The sequence below is a fragment of the Pollicipes pollicipes genome, unplaced genomic scaffold (assembly GCF_011947565.3).
Source record: "Pollicipes pollicipes isolate AB1234 unplaced genomic scaffold, Ppol_2.1 Scaffold_6686;HRSCAF=7923_pilon_pilon_pilon, whole genome shotgun sequence".
Lineage (NCBI taxonomy): Eukaryota > Metazoa > Arthropoda > Thecostraca > Pollicipedomorpha > Pollicipedidae > Pollicipes > Pollicipes pollicipes.
Genome location: NW_023596921.1, coordinates 537221 through 554105, shown reverse-complemented (window position 1 = coordinate 554105; position 16885 = coordinate 537221). Strand labels below are relative to the sequence as shown.

The window sequence follows — 16885 nt, the reverse complement described above, 5'->3', positions numbered from 1 at the left end:
TATGAACACTGCACGGCGCCCTGCGGCCGGCGCGGACGGCGGACGGCGGACTGCGACCGACGATGTGACAACGCCAGCTAGACGAGCCGACACTGCGACGCTAACGGGCCATGCATCATACATGCATGTTCAAATCGTATGCCAACAACATCGTTCTTCTCAAAACCTAACAGGGAACACGCCAGTGTAAGGGTTTGCGCTGCTAAAATTCATGGTCTCGTATGTATATGGTTGTAGAGCTGAAAAGCACGCACACATTTGATCTTTGACCTGGCATATGGGGCTTAATTTTTGCCTAGCAGCATCGGCTTACTACCCATGAAGAGATATTGTTGCGACTAATCCACCGGTGTTTTCGGCTAAGCTTTTTTGTTTAGTTTAGAAACAGCAAGGGGGCGGGGAACCAACTCCCCGTCAGTTCGCGTTAGGAAAAAAGCGAACCAGGACAAGGATTAATATTTGCGTCTCCTATGTTAATCAAATTTGGAAGTAAAGCAGTGGTGATATTAAAACAGTGCATGAATGCGTCGCCTCACCAAATAGCTTGCATTTAAATGTTTTGGAAATATAACGGCATAACTAAAACATATTCTTTGATGAGACTTTCATTGTTGTGCACCCAACGGGCGCAACAATTTTAGTCCGTCAAAAGGGTGACTGACCGCGTCACGCCGCCAAAGCTACACAATCTTAGGTTCGTTGACATCAAGACTCGCTCGGCTCAGGGGCGTGGTTTGGCAAAACGAGGTTGGGAGAAGGGGCGGGGACGGGGCCTGAGCAGTTGAAATATGACGAAAGCTCCTCCTCTCATTTTACAGCAGCAGCATAACTGACGGAACATTTGGCGACACTGGACGCTTGACGACGAATTGGCGATTTCCCCCAAATTTTGCTGGCTTTCCTCTCAAAGTTGGGGATGGGAAAGTGGGCTGAACCCCCTCCCAACTGAATACGAAACTGCACCCGTGGCTGAGCTTGTCGCCTCACATGCGGAAGTTTTTGGGCATAACACTGATATTGATGTAGCACAATTTGCACTTGAATTAAAACTTGCTGGATAGAGAAAGAACCCGGTCTGTATTCGTTCAGACGGATACCTAAAACGACCAACAGCATGTCTTGCAAGACACAATGCCACAACGCTCGGTCAATCATGGCCGACCAGACTTTGTGCAGGATTGGTGCCAGAGACTCGGCCCATCACTTGCAGCGCGTGAGCTTGTAACGCCCGAGAGGTTCACGCGACGACATCCTGTCCGGCCTTAACCACCAAGTGTATTATTCTACACACTCGCACAACCCAACCAATAGGCAGCGATGCACGGGCGTGAGGGGTTACTACGAAAACCAGGTTACCCGCTGGTGTAAATGCGCCGTGTTTCTGAAGGGTGCCAGAATTTTGCAGTTCCGCTAATGAAGCTGTAATTTGAGGGATCACAGCAGAAATGGCAGGCATTGTAAGTTAAAGAGTCATTCCCATTTAAGGTCAATTCTTACGAAAAAATCGTGTGATGTGATCAGAAATAAGAACTTTTCCATGGACTGCTGTTTGTTGGCGTTGGCAGGCTGGAAATCCTAAAGCATAAGCCAGTTAAACAGCTATACCCAAATGAACTAATCATTGGAAAAACGCCGCTACCGGGGCCAGGGTTATAACGACCTATTTGAGGTAGCTTCCCAGATGCTTACACTCATTACGGACCACCGGAATACACTTTGTAAATACACATAATAAGCCGATCATCCTGGCTCTCCCACTCGCGTTGATGTGACTTTCAAATGAGTGAGTTGTTCATGGTCGACAATGTCTCGTGCAGAGCCTACTTCATAGTAGTGCAGCGGGATGCCACTGAGGTGTGGAAGAACGTGCCCGCACATGGTGAACTTCCATCACGCGGTCTATGATCGCCTGGCCATTTGGACTTCATGTCTACTTCGCTACGGACTGCCACCTTACGCGTCTTGCAAACAATTGTCTGTCTTGTCCGTTAGTTGGAAATATAGCTGCTTGGAAGCGGAACTCATGGCACATCACAGAATGCCCTGCTCGTCATCGCAGGTACAGACGGACGAGGACCTTCCGGAGGGCTTCGTGCGATCAGTTGAGCTGACAGCCTTAACACCGACTTCACTGCGAGTTTCCTGGGAGCCGATAGACCCCGACCTGGTCAACGGGAACATCCTCGGCTACAACGTCTCCTTCAGCCGCGTCGGGTATGTCACACGCTCAACACGCCGAAGACAGCGCGAGTTACTCCGAGTTCACATAATGTCTGTCCAAATCAAACCACTTATTAATAGCCCCTGAGAGTCCGATCCAGATCCAGTCCAGAATGATCATTTTGTTTGGTGGAGGTTGCTGAGCACTCCTGAGCGGAAATTTAGTGGTCTTTAGATTAATGAAGCATCTTTGTGTTTTTGTCGAGATCAACTTCAGACATCTGGAAGGGCAGGGTTCAGTAAAATATATTTGGGTGTAGAAAAGTGCATTGAAACTAACGCGGACAGCTTATCTAAATACGCAGCACAAAACAAAACAGTCTCAGCAAAAAATGTTCGCGAAATGAAACTTGATTCAATCGATGCCAAATTTGCGTCCTCCGAGGTATGGTTTGATATTACTCGCGTGTATCACTACAAGACGCGCTGGCATAGTAAAACCGTGCTCGCCGATCAGCTGCGGTAACCTCCACTAAAACGAATTCGCAGCTGGTCAGACAACCACCCACATCCGCATTCCCTGCTCCATGGTCCGAACCGTCCACTCCTCCTGTCCCGGATGGCCGGACAGCGGCCGGCGCTGCTCGCTCCTCCACAGCGGACATCGTGGCAGTGGACAGGAGCCGCCCCCGCGTGCGAAACCTGGCGGCGCGTTCGGCCGCACGAGCTCGTCAAGTTAAACAATTAGAGGCGGCATGGCCGAGCGCCATCGCCGCCGGAGCGTCAAACTTGTCCGGAGGGCGCGGACTTTCCGATCAACTTCGGCGATCCAAGGCTGTTGCCAACCGACGCAGTGCGGTGCCGCCTCTCGTGACGTCACGACATCGAGGCGGGACTCGTTATCACGGCTGACGGTGGACTGTGGTCATCGCGTGGCCCCTCTCCTCCTCCATCAAGACATTTTGTTTATGTGCCTGGACGCCATCTTCCAAAGATAGCAGAACAGGCGGTCAAGCTAGAGCGCGTGCTGACGGGCAGGTTGGCACGTGACAGTTGACAGTGGCTTTCATGGATTGTAATTATATTCTTACATGCTGTGTAGTTTCACTTGATTCTGGGGATTCCTGTTCATTATTTTGCATCGGTATAGCCTATTTGGGTAGATATGTGCCGCGAATTTAACCCTTCGAGCATCGTGGGATAGCTGACTGCATGTTTGGGAATTATGGACGCAAAGCCTCAGGCCCACCTATTCTTCACATCCTTTTTTAGCCTAGGTGGCCCTTGCCTGTTGTTATGAGGGAATATGTCCTGCAATGCATCATGGCTCATCAATGGCTCTGTTGTTTTGTGTTCCACTGATTTAATTGTTTCCGTATTTATTTTTTTCACTCAGATTGTAATCGTATGCTCTTTTTGCTGTTTGCTCATGTAATGCCGTTCATGATATTGCCTGTTTTCGTTTTGTACACTATGTTTTTTATACTATGTTTTTCCAGCGATGTTGTCCCGCCACAAATTGTCACCCATCTGTGCGCCGCGGGCATTCAAGTTGTTTATTGTCTGCTGCCACCGCTGCCATATGCTGCCATCGATATTTTGCCTTTGCCATTACCGCCCCACGCCTTCGCCCACCTGCGCCTGACGCTTTTCTCGCCTCTGGACGTCCGATGCCGCCGCCCGGACGGGGTCCGGGTCGGGGAGGAGGCGCCCCCGAGCGTTCCCACGCCGGCACGCGTGGAAACGAGCCACGGGAAGCGAGAGCCGCCCCTGTCTGAAGACAAATGACTCGGGTCAGGTCAAACAATCGGGTGTGGGCTGCACTGACAGGCCCTGTGGGAGCAAAGTCGGTGGACGTGTGACGACCGTCCGTGCGGCCTCCCGCCCCTCAAGCAGATGGCAGTTGCGCTTGCTAGGGCTGCTTCTCATTTCCTTTTGTGATCTCAACAGCTCGTGTCGAAACAGAAAGAAGAGAGCTTGTGGGCTGTCATTGCCTCGTCGAGTGCAGTCAACGCACCCTGTGCCCAACAATCTAAATTACCACCCTCACCACTCAGGTGAATTTCACATATCCAGCGTCAAGCCGGAAATGATCTGTGTATTGGTCAAGCCGGAAATGGTCTGTCCCATGCTTATCGATTAGTCTTTGGCGTTCAAAGATAGGTCGGAAGTCGTCAGAAGGACCATCGGGCCTTTGATGACCAGCCATGTGGCACCCTGGCGTGAGCGTGACCGACGCTCGGCAGGCCCGGCGGCTCTCCGCGGGACCGGCAGTCGGTGCAGGTGTCCGACGGCGCCTCGACCCACACGCTGCTGACCGGGCTGGACCGGTTCACGGCCTACACCGTCTCGGTGACGGCTTACAACAGCTGCGGCCCGGGCCCGCCCAGCGCGCCCGTCTCGGCCAAGACGGCCGAAGACGCGCCCGGCCAGCCGCCCAGTGACGTCAGCTGCGCCACCTCCAGCGCCGACACGCTCACCGTCACCTGGACCCCGCCCGAGGTCCGGCATAGGTCAGTGCAGATGTCACCGCTCACCAGGGACTGGGCACAGGTCAGCGGAGAGGTCACCAGGGGTTCGGCATAGGTCAGCGCAGAGGTCACCAGGGGTCCGGCACAGGTCAGTGGAGAGGTCACGAGGGGTTCGGCACAGGTCAGTGGAAAGATCACCAAGTGTCGGAACAGCTCAGTGGAGAGGTCACCAAGGGCCCAGCACCGGTCAGTGGATAGGTCACCAGGGCGTATAGCACAGGTCAGTGCCAGTGGAAAGGTCATTATATGTCCGACAGGGGTCAATCAAAAGGTCAGCCCGTTATTGGAGAGGTCACCTGACATACGGTATAAGCCAGAAGAAAAGTTACCAAGGGTCTAGCGGAGGAGCTGAAGGAGTCAGCCCGGGCTACACCACAAATTACTGGAGAGGTCACGAAAGGTATGGCACAGGTCAGCGGAGATGTTCAATGCTACATTGAGGGTATGGTTCGGCGAAGCCTGCCTTACATGACAGCAAGCGGCCATAAGTTGTCGGAGGACACCTGTGTAGCATATGGCAAACTGTAGCTTGTGTCACCATGTCCAGTACGGCAAAGCGCTTTAGAGGATTTGTCCCACCCGTGTATTTTGTCCTACCTGTGTAACCCACGCCTGTGAAGTGACGTATATCACGCAAAGGGCCTTAGTAAATGGGTCAGGAATTAAAGTCGTTTACATCCAGTCCCGCCTGCAGTGTCATATGTCCCCGCCTCCACGATACGCGTTGGGAGCGGTCCAAGCGATTGAGTTTCGTTATTATGACGTCGCTGGAGACCCCGCAGCCGCTATACTCGGCTGATGCGTGACGTCTGTCGGTGAAGTTATGGCAACGTAATTTCGTTTTCATTTTCGGAGTGCTGGCTTGGCAATGGACGCGACGCGTCGGCTCTCAAGAGGGCACATGGGGGCGCTTCCGCTCGGTATACCTGGCGACTGCGAGCGCCCGATGACCTCGCGCTGGATCGCGTGACGTCACCAGATGTCTAGACCAACCGATGACATTTCCAGTGTGCTGCGGTGTGGCGGCGGGTACACGTGCGACATTTGAATCAACGCTAAAAGCATGTGGATCCGCGCATTGAGTGCCTCCTGCCCACAGAGATTCACCGGTAAAAAGGTGTCACCAGTTATGGAATTCGGAAAACTGGGTTCACGGTTTCGCGAGTAACCGATCCTACTAATCCGGCGTCGCAGGGTGTATTTTCCCACCCGCGACCGACTGTGAGCTACTTGCAATCGTCTGCCATGCCATCTCAGCGTCGAACAGTCGGATCGGAGCAATCATAACAGCAGAAGACTGCCCGATCAGTCGTGCCCCAGGAATGCTAAGTTGACCTCTGCCCGTGACTGCTGACCTCCCAGGTCGCGTGGGACGCCACATTAGTGTCCAAAGTGCTCCCGGACCTTATGCAAGCGCACGTGAACCCAGGTGCCTGTTCTAGGCAAAATGGTGTTGGTTTAAGGTCAGCGACCTTTTTTGGCTCTAGTAAGTCAAGGTGATCAAAAAGCTGTGAGATTGCTCCCATTTTACCATTCGAAAAAGCGTCGGGGTTTACGTCAGGCGGTATGTTCCTAAAACAAAATGTTAACCCGGGTCATTTGATGCCAGTGATGTTCTCTGACCGTTGAAAAGTCCATGGAGCATGTCTGTTGTGGTCCCTGTCGTGAAAAAATTCGAGATGAGCTCTAAAAAACTATTGCATAACTCAAGCTCTCGAGTAAAAACGCCGATTAGTTCTTACCTCGGTCTAATCTTCATACCCGATCGTAAGTCAAGAAATCGGTTCCGATTTTTAATTAGTTTTTTTTTGCCTAAGAAACTGTCGCAGAGATGCATGGCTTCGTCTATTTCTCCGTTGTCACATCAGACTGAAATATTATCCAAGAGATAGTATTTGCTGACAGCCACGGTCTGAATCGGTCTGAATTTGATCTGTCGTCGGTCAGCGACTTACAAGCTACGTCTGATTATTACATCAAAAGATCCGCCATTCAATTGTCTGTAGCTTTGCAAAGTTAGGAAGTAGTTCTAGAAAACCTTCCGGAGTCAATTTTTCCCCCACCTTCACCCGAATGTGTGCTGTACAGCTAGCAGGCATCTCCACAACTTGCACCCGTGCCAGCCGCTCCATTTTTACGGACTGCCTGGCTGCAACTGTGACTGAATGTCAGAAATTCCCAGACGTGAATGTCAGAAATACCCGTACGTCGTGTTGTCTAAACGAAATCTTAGAACTGACCTCAGTATCGGCGGCAAATATATTTCCCAAGTATGCTCCTCCCCCTTTTGACGTCTCGAGACGCTGCCCAGGCCCTGCCCGCTCAGTGCGGCGGTGACCAGCGCCCTGGCGGCAGGCACGGCATCTTGCGCGGCTACGTGGTCAGCTACTTCAACGCCGACGACTGGATGTCGGCGCCGCTCTCACAGGAGGTGCGCCGCACTCGCGGCACGCTGCGCCACCTGGTGCCGTACACGCGGTACGAGGTGCGCGTGCGCGGCCACACGTCCGCCGGCGCCGGACCTTGGAGCGCGCCCGTGCTGTGCTGGACCAGCGAGGACGGTGAGGGTCTGCCGGCGGCGGCGGCGGCGGCAGCGCCGGCGCCGGCTGGAGGGGAGGGTGACAGCGACTAATGGGTGGGTGAGGGCGGATGTGCACTGGGGTTTGTGCAGAGGTGGCCAAAGAGTGTTACTGGAGGAAATGCTGTGTGATGAGTCAGTGACTGGGAGTTTAGAGAGGCGAGATGAAAAAGGTTATGGTCTCGCTGTATGGTTGGTGTGTGTACCGCAAGACCTCGTCTAGATTATCGTTCCCTGTACAGCGCCTTCTGTGTGGCTCGCGATGCGTCATGTCTCAGTGGCGTAAATGGCCCCCGAGGCCGCGTGATCAGCGGAGCCGCCACCCGTCACGAGGCCGTCAGGCCGCACCGTCTCATGCCGCTCGGGGAGGGCCGGGCGGGCGGCGTCACTGGCAGCTGATGTCTGCTCCGACGCCGGCTCGACGGCAATCACCGAACCAATCGGGCGGCGACGGATCTGCCACGCCATCTGCCAGCTTCTGGGGTCTTACGCGACCGGCGGATAAATAATCCAGCGTCGTAAATGGCCGAGCGGGCCGACAAATTCTGACTTATCCTGTTCGCAACCGCCGCTGAGCTCGGCGCAGAGCTATTGAAAATGTCGTCCATCAAAAGTTAACAATAACTGCCAACCATGGCAATCGCTCATGCAGCCGCTCCGAATACTGATGATCCCCGTGTTCGAAGAATCTGGTAGGAAATCGGCATTCTCGGCGCCCATGGTGGAAGGCGATCTGCATTGTTGCGGAAGCATTAATAAATGTAATCAATGAATGTGCGACACTGCAGCCTTTTTGACCTCTGAACAATGTCAACTGAGACCGCCCCAAAGCTTCAGTTCACTTGTATCGGCCACTGATGGTAACCAGTCACGATAAGTGCACAACTTGTGAAAGAAGCGAATGCATCAACATCCGCTGCTTGACACAGAGACACGCAGTCCTTGCCATGCTGTCAGAGCGCAGGGCGGGCGCGCTCGGACCGAGTCGCGGGCCGCCACTGAGCGCAGCCGCCGTGCCCCGCTCGCCGGCAGTGGCGGGACCCCCGCGGGCCATTGCAGCCGCCATGGAGCGTGCTGGTGCCCTGCTCATCAGCTGGCAGCCTCCGAAGCCGCCGCGCGGCCGCGTGCTCGGCTACAGTCTCTATCTCAGGTGAGGGGCGCACCCCGCGGCCGCCCCACACGGCCTCCGCGCGGCCGCGTACTCGGCCAGTCTCCGTTTGAGGTGAGCAGCGCACCCCGCGGCCGCCCCACACGGCCTCCGCGCGGCCGCGTACTCGGCCAGTCTCCGTCTGAGGTGAGCAGCGCACCCCGCGGCCGCCCCACACGGCCTCCGCGCGGCCGCGTACTCGGCCAGTCTCTGTTTGAGGTGAGGAGCGCACTCCGCGGCCGCCCCACACGGCCTCCGCGCGGCCGCGTACTCGGCCAGTCTCTGAGGTGAGGGGTGCACCCCGCGGCCGCCCCGCACGGCCTCCGCGCGGCCGCGTACTTGGCCAGTCTCTGCCTGAGATGAGGAGCGGACCTTGCGGCCGCCCCATACGGCCTCCGCGCGGCGGCGTGCCCGGCCAGTCTCCGTCTGAGGTGAGGAGCGCACCCCGCGGCCGCCCCAGACGGCCCCCGCGTGGCCGCGTGCCCGGCCAGCCTCCTTCTGAGGTGAGGAGCGCACCCCGCGGCCGCTCCAGACGGCTTCCGCGCGTCCAATCGCACCCAATTATAGGGCCCGCTGCTCCGGAGAAAAGGTTCTGAGAAGCCTCCATCGCATGTAAGTACCCAACCGCGCCACCACTAGCTGGCCGCGGCACTAACGCCATTTTTAGAAATGTGGAACTGTCCCTCTGTCTCTCCGTATGCAGCGATCTCTGTATGAGTGAGGTAATTGGTATTATTTGCTGTCGGATGGTCGTTGTTAAGCGTATTCATAGTCGGATGTATCTGCCCCTGGCATGCCGTGTGGAACGTGCTACGAAGCGATGCCCTGTGCCTTGTAACACGTCCAGAAGTGTTCGATGTGCTTGATGTGGTGATAACAATAAAAAAGGCTTCGTGCCATTTCCTGTTGGGCCTGATACCATGCAGACGAAATTGTACGACATTTTAAGATGCAATGGAATGAGGGTGGCGTGAAGCACTGCCAATTCGGCTTTGACCTGGTTATTTATATTCCCGTCCTTGCTTTTTCAGTGGCTCGGCTGCTGTTCAGTGTAGTGCAGCATATGAAGTGACATGACACCGTCCCAGTCTACCCAAACCACTCGTCGCCACCACTAGCTTTCGAATAAAACGACACTGTGATGTCCGCACTTGTCATACTTGAGAAAACGAAAAAACACAGCTCACCTTTGTTTCTGTTTAAATCTTCAGTGGTTTGCTAGGAGTTTGGTAGCGTGAAATTACGTTATTTTTCGGCCCGTTCTAAGCTAGTGTACATATTTTGTCCGCTCTGTACTCAGTCGGAACCTTTTCTGCAGCCCAAACGCTGGAAAGGGGTCTGGGGGTCTGGTAGCTTATGGCCTTGATGTGTTGTATCCATTTTTTTTTTGTTTTAATAGCGTCAAAACTGAAAGATCCGATCAAACAATTTTTGCCACATCTGCTAACAAAAAAGAAACGCACAGAACCAACCAAAACGTATTCAAATCGACTTGCAGTTGCAGCTGCAGTTCAGCTACAGCCTAGTAACGACAGAGCGCTCGCCCGCCGTCATGGGCCCATGCCCGCGCAGACGAACGGCGGTTCACGGCGGGGTGGACCACCATTGAATGGAGGCGGGCGGAGGCGGAACGGTGTTGTTTCTCGACCGAACTGCTGACGCGGGACCCTACCCCAACACGTGACTACCTATCCACCGGAGATGATGCCCCGTTTGATGCAGGACACACCGACAAGATGGGGCACACGACAGTGGTAGTGACGAAGGAAGGGCAAATTACAGAGACCGTGACGAGAAAAGCGCGCGAACGTTTCATACGCCTGTGAGTTCGAACAGCTGCAGAGCAGTTCAGCAGGGGACAGCTGTGAATGCTCTCGGCGGGGCCTTATGTAGGATTACATGTTACATGTCTGTTGAACTTATAGGAGGGGGCAATCGCTTTGCACATTCAAGTTTTGTTTGGCTCATTTGCAACCTGATCCCCGCGTATTGTTCCAGTGCGTGAAAAAAATGAGCTTTGACTCAAACACATTCTTCAGTTCGTGGTCAGCGTTATCGAGCTTTGTCGGGACCCGACTTTCTTCAGTGTGGGAAAAATGGTGGAAAAACCTGCAGCTTGATTCTGTCTGATCCACCGTTCGAATTTCATTTATGAATAGCTCGCAAACGTCATCACCACTGTGAAAATCCACGCCATCGATTTGGTCCATTTGTGTCCCATTTAGTGAAAATGTTCACCAACTAGCCAACAACTGGACTGTGGTTGAGCTGAACCTTTTGTGACACCACATCTCAGTGACGGTGCTGCTCCGCCGGTCACCCGTGGGGTCAGCCTTGAGGTCACCGGTGGGATCACCGGCCGCGTGTGGCAGAGTCTGATGCCCAGCTCGACGCCTGACCGCGGGCAGAGGGGCGCGTCCTGTCGCACTGAGCCTCCTGGGAGCTGTCAGCTGATCAGCCTTAACGAAGACACACGATCCGCGCCGGCGGGCCAATGACCTTCTTTAAAGCCGTGTCGTGCGGGCCGGTGCCGCCGAGCAGACCCTGGGGACCCGGCCGGCGGCGGGACGCGTCTGACCCCTGGCCCGGCCCCGAGCCGCCCGGACTCTGACACGGCCAGCGCCCACCGGCGCGTCACAATTGACACGGCCAGCGCCCGCCGGCGCGTCACAATTGACACGGCCAGCGCCCACCGGCGCGTCACAATTGACACGGCCAGCGCCCACCGGCACTTCACAATACACACGCAGACGTACTGACCCGGTGTAAAGCTCAAACCGCATCCGGCGACGTCGACAGCTGTCGGGGTGGCTCTAGCCATTGCGATTAATGGAGATTGTTGCAACTGATCTACAATAGCATGCGCGTAGACCTGGAGATGTCGGCGCTGATCTCCGGCATGACATGGACGTTGCGTGTTGTTGATGCTTCATCTGCGGAGACAGCTGTTCATCACCGGAATGCGCTCCCGTCCCGCTCTTTGATACCCCCCTCCCCCCTCTGCCTTCTGCTTTAACAGGAGTGGCTCTCCATCCCTGCTTGCTGACCATACATCGCCCTTTCATCATCAAGTCGTGTTTTAACCCCGCCCCCTGACTGTCAACATGCAAGGATCACATGCACTCACTACCCGGCCCATTCGAGCCGAGCCCTGTCCCCGCCGCGTTCCGGCCGGTCCTCTGACGACCTCCGTGCTGCCTCTGCAGGCTGCTGTCGTCGAACGAGACGCTCTCGCACCGCGTGCCGGCCGGCCAGACGAGCTTCTCGGGCGTGCCAGCCGACCGCTACCTGGCCTGGGTGCGCGCCGAGACGGCCCGCGGCGCCGGCCCGGCCAGCCCGTACCTGCGCACGGCGCCGACGGCGGCCGTGCCGGCGGCCGTCGTCTCGTTCGGCGAGCGGCTGGTGACGCCGTGGCGGCGCTGGCTGACGCTGCCCTGTCGCCACCTGGGTCTGCCGCCGCCGACCATCACCTGGCTGCGCAGCGGCGACCCGCTCCCCACGTCCGACCGGTGAGCCGGCGGCCGCTGACGCCCGTACGGGCGGGGGACTGGCGGGTGGGAAGGTCTAACGGCTGAGTGAGGGCGGCCTGCCTCTGGAGGATGCGGTGTCGGTTCATGAGGGGCCGCGGGAAGCTCAGATAATTCTCCAGTTTGTGGTTGTTAGTATGTGTAGATAAATGGCCAAAAGCTTTGCACAAATGCTGCCTGGACGAAATGCTGTTTTGATATGGCTTGCACATTTAAGAATAGTTTGATGGCCCCTACCCATGGTCTTGGTGGTGTCTTTGAAATATGAGTGGAACAGATCAGTCACACATTATCTTGTTATCATGAGTTATACATTTTCACACACATCTTTCGGTCCGTGGCCTGCAGTACCCAGTATTTTTTTCCGCATATTACTGCAAGTATTGAACGCATTGAATGATGTTACGAAGACTTAAAGTGTATCATTGTTTTTTCACATTACATTTCACATCAGTGTATTTTCACATTACAGTTGGTGGCCATCGGATAAGAGTGCATGATAAGTGTCGCCTGATTTCCACACCATATAGTTTGATACTTAACCATATGCTTGGAAAAGATAGTCGAGATTTTCGATCACGACTCCGAAAAAAATGAGCTGCCTCGGAGCGTATATCTCGGACCAGTCGCTCCCAACTGCCGATCAGCGGACATCTCCGCTGATACCACACTCGTAAAACCTGTAACGGCATCTACGGGCAGCTGCGAGTCAGAATGGATCTGTTCCGCGGGTAATTCCACTTCATTCTGGGCTCCGCCCTCAGCAGGGCACGTGTCCCCGCCTCCGCCGTCAGCTGTCAGGCGTTTGGACGCTGCCGGGCCGTTTTGATGGCTGCGCTGCGATAGTCACCAGTGCCGGCCGTGCGCAGGCTGCGGCAGATGCAGAACGGCTCGCTGGTCATCAGCTCGGTGACGGCCGAGGACGACGGCGTGTACACGTGTGACGTCACCAATCGCCACGGCAGGGACAACATCACGTACGACGTGGTGGTGATCAGTGAGTGCGCGCGCCGGCCCTGGTGGGGTGCTTTTCGCCTGAGGCGTAACATTGCTCTCGATTGGAGGGGCGGCATAGTGTTTTGAAGTGAACGGTGTCACATGAATTTCCCGAACGAATTCAAATACTTTCGGGTGTTTGGATATTCTTTTGTGACAGTTTGCCTGCGCGCACGTGATCGTTTTAGCACGCCATTCATGCTTCGATGTTGTTTGTGATGGGGTAACAGTGCATATGTCTCCTATGTTGCGGTGTTAACAACAAACCTTGCTATTTCTTCTCCGAACCTGCTGCAGTAGTCCGTCATCGAAGCGCTTAGAGGAAAACTCACGATGAAGCATTGAACTGCGATGGAGACGTGCCCCATGCGCATACATCACCATGGATCTTACATCGATCATACTGCATCACTTGGCCTTTTACAAGCGACACGGCAAAGTTGGATGGGGCATGACGCATGACAGATAGGCTTGATTGCTTTAAGATGCAATCAACTTCTTGAAAAATATCACGTACCGCGTCTGTATCGTCAGACAAAAATGTAGAACTTTAAATCTAGTCAGCACTAAGACAAGTGACACCAAGATGATTACTTTGTCCTTGATGACTTTGTTTCGCACCCTGTGCATATTTCAGAAGACTGCGAGCAGCACACACTGAGTGAAGACGCTTTCAGCCTTGGGCTGAGACCCTGAAACATTTTGGCCATGCATCTGCTGCTGAAGTCTGTGAACGCGCATTTCTCGTGCTGAAATTCGGTTCACTATGCCATTATTTGCGTGTTCGGTGGTACCAACTCCTGCTGCTGACGACAAACGGCAGTCACGGAAAGCCACGCTGTCGCACGTGGTCTGTGTGCAACATCACAGCATGCGTGTTTTGTGTTAACCTTTCAAGGCATCACACAGTGTCCCGCCCCGTACCTCTTGATTCGCGTGGACCTGTCACAGAATACGCTGGCTTCGTTGCGGCACCACTAGCGGCCGGCCCACCGGCCTTCAGTTCAGACGCTTGTCCTGTGGCCCCACATGACACAATGACCTCACAATGGCAATTGGTTGGTAATGATGGATTAACCAGCCGTTTTTCGATTGCGTCCGTCTTCACAGCTGTTACATTCGGACGTAATATGTCCCGCCTAAATAGACATGGGCGTCCACTACACGGAACCTGCTGGCTTATAAAACGTCTTGGCTGTCGCCGCTGGAAAAATTCACTCTGGCTCGTATCTCGGACGAAGCTCAAAAGAGTCTTGCGTCTGACAATATCTGTATGCTGTATGTGGACGCTACTGGCGTCCAAGTTTCCATTAGTTAATGCAGTGGTGACGTCAGCTGGCCGTATATCTTGGGTCGATGTACGAACAACTTCTTGACTTGAACTATGACTATGAACTGAATCAGAGAAGAGCTAAAACTGATTGAACTCTCTAGCTGTTTTGCTCATCTGTACTCGCAAGCAGAATGAAGGGCAGTGCGGCGCCCAACGAAGATGACTTCCGACTGACTTTCTGCTTTACACATCTATTCTAGGGATGCACGTGGAACACACTGTGGGCGGCTTCGGTGAATGGTATTGTCATTCTTCCGGCCAGCAGGTTTCACGGAATCTGTAGCACTTGTGGCTCAACAGAAGCAAGTAGTGAGTCATTCTCTTTTGGATGGCTGTGAGTCTTTATCTAGAGATAAAGCCACCCATTGTAAGGAAGGGCTGCCTCAAAATGTGTGTCTTTAACCACAATCAAGCTGTGCGTCCGTCTCCAGGGTATAATTAAAGTAATGTGAATGATATAGCGGATGACTTAAAGCAACGACTCAAAACGAGGTTGGCTTGATGAGTTTCCTGAGCAATATTTTTTTTTGGGGGGGTGGGGGTGGGGAAGTTCGGTATGATTAAACAATGGACGTAGCTCAGCAGCCAGGAAGGCAGGCCTGTGGTAGGGAAGATTTGGCGGCGGTGCTCTGAAATGTAAACAGCGCTGTTCAATATTTGGAAGACTCCGTTTTATGAAGCTGCGTCATGGGCTATAACCTTTCAGGGTAAGCTTTCTTGAGACCAAACCCGAAGTAATGAACTTTTCCAGACGCCACGAGCGACCTGGCCTCTAAAGAGCGCTTCAGTGGACCCAATGTGCCTTTGACCTTCGCTGCGCTTTCAATTTGCTGACATGGTGTCCCGGCCTGCATGCTGTTGTATGCTCGATGGGAGTGCAGGATGTTCGTCTGCTGTTGCAAACTTGCCTGGCCTAATCTAACTATTGACATGTTTTGACCGGCGGGCTTGTCGTCTGTTCCGGTTCAGCTCCACCGACCTGTCGCCGGGGCTGATTAGTCTCGTGGCCCCAGGTCTGCTGTCTGCTCTAGTGCAGTGCCTCCAGCCCGGCGACCCGGGCGGTGGGCTGGCCTGACGTCTGAGCACACGGCCGCCATCCAGGCTTGTGGCTGGCTCAGCTCCAGCGGACGGCCGCGAGCTCTAACGTTGCATGGTGCTTGGCAGGATTTTGTAGGCGAGAAAACACTGTTCTGGCTCGAGTCTGATTCCGGGAGACGTGGTTTAATAGGCTTTGATGTTGTTTATTGTATTGCCAACAGCGAGTTAGATTAAGTGTTTAATGGATCTCAGTAAAATAATCACAAGTGCCGTCAGGCGCGTTCTATCCAAACAGGACTCACCGTTGATTGCATCCTACACTTTGGACTCAGCTTCAGTTGCAGCTAGTTTAAATATTTAATTTCAAATCGATTTTACCCTGAATCAACGAAACTTGTGTTAATGCTGGTGTCGACCCCGACTCCAAAGCACAAGCACAAACTTGTCGTCGTCTTCCGCCGATTCTAGAGGTCACTCCTTGCTTGGCGCGCCTGACCATCGACCGAAGATGAAAGCTCAGGTCCACTGTCCTGGCCGGTTTCATGCTCCTCACCCCCACCATCCGCCTGGAAGCGACTGGACCGCCAATGACGGCCGGCCCGCCTACGCATCACGCCCAGCACCGCGAGCGCCCGAGTCGAGCCGACCTGAGCGCCGTCTGCCGGCAGGCCCACCGTCGGCGCCGGTGCCTTACGTCCGGCACGTGACCAACAGCAGCGTGCGGCTGGCGTGGACGCCGGGCGCACCTGGCCGGCTGCCGGTCACCTCGTACCGGGTGCGGTACGCGCCGGCGGCGGCGGCGGCGGCCAGTCCGGCCAGCTGGAGCAGCCGCGAGGTGGCCGCCGGAGCCACTGAGCTCGAGCTGACCGGCCTCGTCTGCGGCACCCTCTACCGGCTGGTTGTGGAAGGTGGGGCTTGACGACCCGCACCAGACCCGGCCTGGAGAGAGGGCAGGGGAAACTGTTATTGATGCATACCACACTGCTGGTGGGACCACGCCTGCTCAAGCGGCACGTGGTATTCCGTGGGGACTGGATTTTTATGACATCGATGGTCGATTGTGGAATTATTGCCCGCCTCTGATCGGCGGTTTGCGCTTTGCTTATTAGCAAGGTCCACGTTCCAGCGCTCGTATATGTTTTTTTTAGGATCCCCATGCCCGATCCTCTCCCAACCATGTAGCATGAATGCTAGATTAGCTACGTTTATTGCCGGATCTTTTTCTTGCAACGCTTAACTATGTGTATTGCCGGATCCATTCTCTGCAACAACTGGCCAGGGACAGTAATCATGCAGCTGTTGGATGAGGTGATGCGCTGTTCCATCCATGAAGTAAAAACGCACACTGGGTGACCCAGCTGAAGTGGTGTCCCACCTTTCAGCGACGAACCGTCTTGGTTCGAGTGGCCACCACAGCACTTTGGAGCAGGCCACGCGGGGCTACCTGGGTCGATCACCCGAACCATCCGGAGTCATCAAGGTCAATCAAACGTCTATCCAGCTCAGCTTCGACCCCTGGAAGACGGAGTGCACCCTGGAGGGGTTTATCGTGTCCTACTGCAGGCTCGATGATTG

The 16885-nt window shown here is 54.6% G+C and overlaps 1 protein-coding gene across 1 annotated transcript in view; it reads left to right on the top strand.

Annotated features, from left to right (window-relative positions):
• LOC119107246 (Down syndrome cell adhesion molecule-like protein Dscam2) overlaps positions 1–12772 on the top strand; it is a 170112-nt gene extending 157340 nt beyond the window's left edge. Inside the window, exons 23-28 of the mRNA XM_037230662.1 lie at positions 2060–2214; positions 4407–4673; positions 7047–7252; positions 8302–8419; positions 11623–11735; positions 12738–12772. Coding sequence (XP_037086557.1) covers positions 2060–2214; positions 4407–4673; positions 7047–7252; positions 8302–8419; positions 11623–11735; positions 12738–12772 — 894 coding nt within the window. The remainder of the gene's footprint in view (positions 1–2059; positions 2215–4406; positions 4674–7046; positions 7253–8301; positions 8420–11622; positions 11736–12737) is intronic.
• The last annotated feature ends 4113 nt before the right edge of the window (positions 12773–16885 follow it).